Consider the following 8,708-nt stretch of genomic DNA (forward strand, 5'->3'; position numbering starts at 1 on the left):
AAACACTGTACCTGCTTAAACATAAAGAAAAAGAAACTATATCTGTATATAGTGTCACAGTAAATAATAAATATGAAATGTTATTTCACAGTACTAATAATACAAGACATGTTTAGAAGCAGCAGCAGTCAGGCTAGTGGATCCCACTCTTCACTCCTCTGGAAAAGGTAGCGGCCTCATAATCAGAAGGTTGCCGGTTCGAATCCTGATCCGCCAAGGTGCCACAGAGGTGCCACTGAGCAAAGCACCGTCCCCACACACTGCTCCCTGGGCGCCTGGGTGATGGTTAAAAGCAGAGGACACATTTTGTTGAGTCATCGTGTGCTGTATTGTGTATCACCATCACTTCACTTTCACTTTCACTTCATGGCATAGTCATGACAGGTGGGGCACAAGTGACCTAAGACAAAATTCTGCAAAACTATGGAGATGGCTGTGTAAAAAAGAACGGTGGCTGCATCCTGCTGGGGATCAATTACCTTGCCATCAATATCTCTGATGGGGGCAGTGGTGGCCTAACGCATAAAAAAACAGACCCACAATTGGGAGGTTGCCGGTTTTGATCCGCCAAGGTGCCAGTGAGCAAAACACCGTCCCCACACACTGCTCCCTGGGTGCCTTTCATGGCTGCCCACTGCTCACCAAGGGTGATGGGTTAAATGTAGAGGACTTCCATTAACCCATTTGCATTTGTTGTGTGCACCATTTACATTTATATTTGCAGCATTTATCATATGCTAGAGCGTCCAGAGCGACTTACAATCAGTAGTTACTTATGGTATTTACTATCAGTACTTACAATCAGATGTTACTGGAGCAACTTAGGGTTAAGTGTCTTGCTCAGGGACACAATTGTAGTAAGTGGGGTTTGAACCTGGGTCTTCTGGTTAATAGGCGAGTGTTTTACCCACTAGGCTACTACCAGCCTATGTACTGTGCTTGCTGTACTTCACATTGACAATCACTTCACTTTCAATGATGGCCTCACATGGACCCTACCTACACAGCACACACTCAAATCCACCATCTGGTGGAGGACCTTTTATTCCTCAGCCGTGGTGAGCATCCTAATGGGCAGCAGGACCTCCTAATGTGGGAACTGTACTGCCTGTGACCACAGTGGCCACAATGAGCACCTCTTCCCCCTTCAGCAGGACAGTTACACAAGGAGAGTGATGGACAGTCCAAATAAGGGATTGTTTAGACTGATTCTCCCTGTAAATCACTTTAAATCCAAATGTAAAACATTAAATTAAATTACTGTTAATTGGTTCTAACACTTAAAAAACAAATATATTTGTGTCAGGAATTGGTGCAGGGCACGTAAGGATGGAAACGCACGACTAACAAACAGGGGATTTATTTAACTCAAATAAATCAACATACAGAAACAGAGTCAGCGTGGTGTAAAACTTAAATTAACAGATGCGGACATGACACACAAGGGTACATTTATATACATAAACCCAGATAATCAGGTAATCAGGGTAGCATTAGACAAACACAAAAGTCCCACAAAGTCAGGTTCATGACAATTTGTTACACTTTCTGATGTCTATACAGCACTTGGCACTTTATTTTGAATCTGTTCAAATATTATCATCCATCTGCCTACAAGTTTTATTTTGAATCTTTCATGCTATTCATTGTGATTCTTTCTGAACTACTGTTCGTTTTTTATTAGCTGTCATAACTGAGGGTAAATGTGATGTGGAGAAGTTTAATAATAAATCAAATAAATTATGCACTATGGCCAAAACAAAGTGACATACATGCAGTCAAGAAGACTTAAACATTTGGCGCCACCTGGTGGGCCTTACGTTAGCAAACCTGAGTGAATTTTAAATAAACACTGAAAGCTGTACAATGATTACAATTCATAATATTCATAAAATTAATAAAATGAATTGTTATAATTATTTGGGGGGATGAGGGAGTGCCCTTCACTGTTGTACAAGAATTATTTTAACAATTTACCCAAATAATAAATGTACAGAGTGCAAGGCCAGTTGTCATATACACAAAAGGGCTCTTCTTTTTCGTTCTGTTCTTTAAAAAAAAAAACATTACATTACATTACATCCAACTTCTGAAAGACACACAATTTGGTTCCAGATGTTCCATGCAATACAAGACATGAAATACCAAGAAATCCCACCATCAAGTCTGTGTGTTCAGTGCCCTGTAGACAGTTAGCCATTTGCAGAATCCAAAGAAGGTTTGTGCAATGGTTCATTCACTTGTGAACCTACACACACAAACACAGTCATGAGTCACATGATGCATGAAATACATAAACCCCAAGAATATTTACAATGCTTGTGTTAAATGTTTAACAGTTTCCTGTTACTTGCTGCATATACACTAATAAGCCACAACATTAAAACCACCTACATAATATTGTGTACTAAGACTGATCTTTTATGTCAGCAGTTGATGAGGCAGGGTCTCAATGAATCAAACTTGCTTTTCCAGCACATCCCAGAGATAATCATTGAGAGATCTAAGGAGTCAAGGGTCTTCCGTTTCATAGCAACATTTACATTACATTTACAGCATTTTAAATAATTAAAAAAATATATATATATGAATGTTGCATGTCATACCGTTAATGTCTTTCAGTACATTTGCAACCTTTGTCGTGTCCTCTGTGCTAGCTTGAATGTACATGATACCTGTTCAAATAGTCATAAGCAGCACTGTAATTTATTTACCACATATAAAACTTTTTATATATTTAGTAGCTGTTCCTACCTCTGCTGCCTGGGTTCTCTGTTTCATTATCTGTCTTTGGAGCCCAGGTTCCTTCTACAACAGGCAAACAAATATTTCTTAACATGCATAAGGTGTTTGACCACCGACACCAGCTCCAGTTGTTTATCAATGGCCAAGTCATGCAGGGGTTTAAATGCTATATGCTGTGTTATCACACATTACATTTTTATATGTACCAGTTAATTAAAATATATTTAAATAACATAATTGAGACTTACTTTTTTTCTTCTTAAAGTAGCACATCAGTCCAACTCCAACAAAAAGAAGTGCAATTACTGCAACAATAGAAGCTATAATAAATGCTGCAATGAAAGTGAACTTATATCAGGGCACAGAAGAATATATATATATATATATATATATATATATATATATATATATATACACACACACACACACACACACACACACACACACACACACACACACACACACACACACACACACACACACACACACACACTTTATACATTATACATATGTATTATACACTATACATATATATATATTGACTGAAGTTTATCTCTTCAAAGACAATTAAATTATGTTAACAGTCAGTTATGACATTTATTTAGGTCATTTAAATTGAATGTGCTAATAAACTACTTAATCCATATCTACTAATGCATCATTTGAAAAATAATTATTACTTTAAAGCAGATGATTGTTTTGCAGACAGTGTTTAATGAAAAAAAGGACACGTATATATGAAATGTACAGACTTTTAACGTGTGTGTCATCCTCTGTCCTGAAAAAAGAGCATTCCTAGGCCTGGAACTTACCTAATGGCCTTGTGAACAGCTCTCTCTCCGCGATGGAGTGGCTTTTCCAGCTGGCTGGATTGCTGAAGTTACACGTGTAGATCACGTCCAGAGCTGCGCTCTTCTCTACCCTCCAGACAGCATTGTCACTCTGGTTTCCTTTGTTATCCATCCACAAACTCTTAGTGGTCTCACTTTTCTCACCCGTACAGGTCAAGGTGCAGCTAGTAGAGTTACATTCGGAGGTAATTTGGGGCTGAGAAACAGGATCTGCAGAAAAGAAGATTTTGGATTACTGGGCTTCCTCATAATTTGTATACATATCCAAATACTTTATGAATATCATTGTCTATAGACAGTCCCTATGGAAGCAATGAAGACTATGACGAAGGCTTCTTTAAAGAATTTAATATAGCAAGGGCAGTGGTGGCCTAGCGGTTAAGGAAGCAGCCCTGTAATCAGAAGGTTGCCGGTTCGAATCCCGATCTGCCAAGGTGCCACTGAGGTGCCACTGAGAAAAGCACCATCCCCACACACTGCACCGTCCCCACACACTGTCATGGCTACTCACTGCTCCCTCAGGGTGATGGGTTAAATGCAGAGGACAAGTTTCACTGTGTGCACAGTGTGCTGTGCTGCTGTGTATCACAATGACAATTACTTCACACTTCACTTCAATCAGCATGTTTCATGAATCCTAACCTTCATAATTTACTCTCTGTATCTTCCTGACTGCAAAGCACACTATAATCATTATCATAAGTAACTTCATGAGATTATGTTTACTACGTAATCTGTTATGTGTTGTTCCATACAGGCCAAAAGAGCAGTCAATGAATATGGCTTGTACTGTACGGCTGCCACATGGATAAATGAAACAGATCTGAATCGAATTTGAATTAAATAGGACACGATGCATGTTCATGTCACACATACGACACTCTGACTGGTCTACATCTATGCAGCCCCACACACTATGTGCATTCTGACACTTATCAGATTCTCATTCTAATTATATTTGTTATTATTGTTGTAAATGTATACTTACACATTGCACCTTTTAAACAATTTTTTGCAGTTTGTTTAAATCTCATCAAATGAACAGACAATTATTAGTAGCATTACTTTTTTGTCATAATAGAACATTTCCTGAACTTTAACACATAGTATTTACAACTTTACTGTAGTAAAAGTAGTCATTTTAATTACAGTAACTTTTCTATTGGGTGAGACAATAGAGGCCAGACCACTGTAGATCAGGTACCTCTCCTAAGACCTGTATTTTTCAGAGATGCCATTACCCAGCTGTTTAATCATCACATTTGGGTCCTTTTCAAGGTCATCAAAATCATTACACTTGTTCACATGACCATGCTTTCACCAGACTAATTTACATTTACGGCATTTATCAGATTCCCTTATCCAGAGCGACGTACAATCAGTAGAGATAAGATTAGATTATATGTAGCAGTATAACATGTTGGTTATATGTAGCAGGATTGTGATATCTTGTTAATAAAAAATAACTGAGCAAAATTGGTGTTCTTTATACATTATGCTTCCATAAAAAAAAAAAAACAATACAAAAGTAAGAAAAAAAAAAAAAAAAAAAAAAAACAGAACAAAAAATGTGTCACTGTTCACCCTTAAATAACCACGGTACTTTCAAGGGTAAGTCTGGTTATTCCGCAAACAGTAACAGGATGTTAGATCATGCCAGTTTGTTTGTATGTACAAGCAGATTCTAAACACACACAGAGACACATCCAAATCAGTAAAACCAACTCACCAAGAACGTTGAGCATAAAATACTCTGTTGCGTCCTTGGAGTTAATTTCAACTGAGTATTTTCCCTCCAGGGTGGGCTCCAGGTCTGACATCGTCAGAGACCATGTTGTCTTGTCCAGACTTGTTCTGTTCTTAAATTTGCTAAAGAACGTTGTCTCATCCTCTGGTATTTCACATTCAGCCACTTTGTCCTTGTTCCATTTCCATACGACTGAAGTAACTCTTGAATTTGGTGCCTTTGCAGTGAATGTGATGGTACCACCTCGTAAGCCGTACACAGGTAATATGTCTGAAATGGAGGTAATTAATACACGTCCGTGCGGATAATGCAAACCGGTTGAAATATTTACTTCCCTCTTATTCTTATTTCTCTCCCACATCCATTAAACAAGAAGCCGTTGCAAGCTGTTGTACTTCCTCAAAGCTTGAACACAATTTCCTAAACTCAACTTCCTGTCAGAATACATGTTGCTTTACAAAGAAGACACATTTTAAGTGAATTCACCTCACCTGAAAGTAGCGGCTGGGATAATGTAGAGAAAAGAACTATAGCGAAAGCAGTCATCAGATCCATGGCTGATATCTCAATATCGCCTTGCCTCAGGAAGGAACAGAAAGCTCTCGCTGTCTGAACTTGTTGTCTTCCGCCCTTCAATGGCATAGCTCTCCATCTAGTGGATGTAGAGAAGGAGTTCAGTAGCGTAGTCAAAACCTCTCCATGTAATTAGTATGAATGCAGAACCAAAAAAATAATAATTTAAGTATATCAGGTCAAGAGTGAATAACATTAATACATATTAAAAGAACACAGCAAATATATATATATATATATTTTGTAGTTTACATACATACATACATACATACATACATAGATACATACATACAGTGGGACAAAAAAGTAAAAAAAAAAAGCCACCAATTGTGCATGTTCTCCCACTTAAAAAGATGAGAGAGGCCTGTTATTTTCATCATAGGTATACCTCAACTATGAGAGACAAAATGAGAAAAAAAAATCCAGAAAATCACATCCTCTAATTTTTTAAGAATTTATTTGCAAATTATGGTGGAAAATTAGTATTTGGTCACTAACAAACAACCAAGATGTCTGACTCTCACAGACCTATAACTTGTTCTGTAAAAGGCTCCTCTGTCTTGCACTCATTACATGTATTAATGGAACCTGTTTGAACTCATTATCAGTATAAAAGACACCTGTCCACAACCTCAAACAGTCACACTCCAAACTCCACTTTCTCCTAATGCAAGACAATGCTGGACCTCATATGGCTGGAGCGAGTCAGCAGTTCCTGCGAGACGAAGGCATTGATGTTATGGACCGGCCTGCCCGTTCCCCAGACCTGAATTCAGTTGAGCACATCTGGGACATCATGTCTCGCTCCATCCACCAACACCACGTTGCACCACAGACTGTCCAGGACTCTAGGAGTCCAGGTCTGGCAGGAGATCCCTCCTAGAGGCCACCTCATCAGGAGCATGCCCAGGCGTTGTAGAGGTCAAACAGCCACGTTGAGGCCACACACACTACTGAGCCTCATTTTGGCTTGTTTTAAGGACATTACATTAAAGTTGGATCAGTCTGTAGAGTGTTTTTCCACTTTAATTTTGACTATGACTCCAAATCCAGACCTACGTGGGTTGATTTTTGTGAGATTTGTTTTTCGTCAGCACATTCAGCTACATAAAGAACAAAGTATTTAATACGAATATTTAATTAATTAATATCTGGAATTTTGAGCAGTGTATTAACATTTTTTGAGCAATGTATTAATATTCTGGAATATTAATGTTTCTGAGAATAAATCCCCTGTATGATCAATCAGATGGCCATCTTGACCTGTTGTGAACATAATTATTAGGACACTTTCCAGCAACATAGGCTGGCCACTGATCCATCCTTGACCTACTCCATGAGTGACAGTATTAAGTGCTCTGGCTGTTACATTAGCAAAACCATTGTAAATTGCCTTTTGAAACAGAGAGGCTTGGCTGGTGTTTTAATGACGAAGAGTAATTTATAACAAACTTTTTTTTACAGCTCTTTGCTTCAGCCATTTGTGATGTGGATAATGTGCCATTGTAGCTTTAACCTTGACCAGTGGTGGGCTGAGAACGAGGCTCTACTTTAATGGGAGAATATTTTGATATGAACATTCCTTAGTTTACAATATGCTTTTAAAATTTTTAATTAGTCTCTTGGATAAAAGACAAGAGGATGCATATTCACACATGCAACTTTCACTCACAAATCTAAAATGGTTAAAGCAGAATACCAGCAACATAAAATTACCCTCACATCACAGTGGTTAATCCATGATCAATTTAAAAATTACATATGGGCGCAAACCTTTTTAGCATTTGTGGAATGGCATTGTGGAATTTGTGATTTTTAGGCACGATAGCCAACAAAAAACAACTAAAGTAGCTCTCTCAGGCGAGTCTGAACGTAAAGTGGAACAGCACACAGAACATTTACAGCATTTATCATTTATCAGATGCCCTTTAGCCAGAGCGACTTACAATCAGTAGTTACATGAACCATAGATGAGCAACAAGCATGGGAGGAAATAAATGGACTTATATATTGAGGTAATTGGAGACATATGGAACACCAATTAGGGCTCACATGGAGCTTGTTATTATACGTCTTTTTCTTCACATTTCATGCATTTTTTATAATGCAGTGAGTCATGGTCCTTAATGATAACTTTTTGATAATTTGGTATGGGTGAACCATTACTGCCTCAACACTTTACACAAACATTCTAAGAAGTTTTTTCACAGACACTTGCAGCAAGTGCAAAGCTAAGCAGAAAATCTGAAGTTTTCTATTCAAATATATATTCCAAAGGAAACCCTGACATGAAATAAATATAGAAGAATAGCTGGAAAAGCTGTTATCTGTGAAGGAAAAAGCATAATAATGATGTAGTAAGTTGTACATGAGCCACTAAGGGCTCCTGTAATTGCTGTGAGAAAGACGATCATGAAAAGAACTGTGTCCCATTCAATGAGATCACTTTTTTCCCCATGCTTAAGCCTGTTTTAGCTCCATGAATTAATAATGTTTTAGCACAAACCCAAAGTTGACAACATAAGGGAGGTACAAAAAAAGACATCAAATATTTATCACAATTACATACATTCATTTATTTTTTTGCCAAATGAATACAATTTAAAACATAACAATTACTTGATACGTCTTTGATGCGTATTTGGGCATAATTACCTGGAAATGTGAACAATAGCTGCGGGCAAAAGAGCATTCTGAATGGCACAGTGCAGAGGGTTAGTAAATCATTTATGTTGTCAATATGTTTTAATTGGCCCAGTCTATTGGCCGAGAGCTTGTGGCTCCCCTTCAAT

The 8,708-nt window shown here is 37.9% G+C and overlaps 1 protein-coding gene across 4 annotated transcripts; it reads right to left on the minus strand.

Moving 5' to 3' along the window:
- Positions 1-251: 251 nt before the first annotated feature.
- On the minus strand, positions 252-5,962 carry LOC114797299 (SLAM family member 7-like). Of its 4 annotated transcripts, none has more exons than XM_028992117.1 (8): positions 5,835-5,962; positions 5,326-5,613; positions 3,558-3,806; positions 2,994-3,077; positions 2,755-2,808; positions 2,607-2,675; positions 2,159-2,248; positions 252-275 (listed from the first exon to the last, which is right to left on the minus strand). In XM_028992117.1, exons 1-7 carry the CDS (start codon positions 5,896-5,898, stop codon positions 2,193-2,195), a joined length of 864 nt encoding a protein of 287 aa, XP_028847950.1. In that variant the 5' UTR covers positions 5,899-5,962; the 3' UTR covers positions 252-275; positions 2,159-2,192. The 4 variants fall into 4 exon arrangements, with proteins under 4 accessions (XP_028847950.1, XP_028847948.1, XP_028847949.1 ...); XM_028992115.1 differs by lacking the exon at positions 252-275 and adding an exon at positions 1,345-2,044; XM_028992116.1 differs by lacking the exon at positions 252-275 and adding an exon at positions 1,345-2,049.
- Positions 5,963-8,708: the final 2,746 nt, after the last annotated feature.

The sequence above is a fragment of the Denticeps clupeoides genome, chromosome 9 (genome assembly GCF_900700375.1).
Source record: "Denticeps clupeoides chromosome 9, fDenClu1.1, whole genome shotgun sequence".
In the NCBI taxonomy this organism is placed as follows: Eukaryota; Metazoa; Chordata; class Actinopteri; order Clupeiformes; family Denticipitidae; genus Denticeps; species Denticeps clupeoides.

Bases quoted from the DNA above. Each gene is read 5' to 3' on its own strand.
- LOC114797299 (XM_028992117.1), bottom strand. From the start codon at position 5,898: ATGGATCTGATGACTGCTTTCGCTATAGTTCTTTTCTCTACATTATCC. The intron at 5,614-5,834 runs GTGAGGTGAATT...CCTCCATTTCAG, and splicing joins ATCCCAGCCGCTACTTTCAG to ACATATTACCTGTGTACGGC. The intron at 2,809-2,993 runs GTAAGTCTCAAT...TGCCTGTTGTAG, and splicing joins CTACTTTAAGAAGAAAAAAA to AAGGAACCTGGGCTCCAAAG.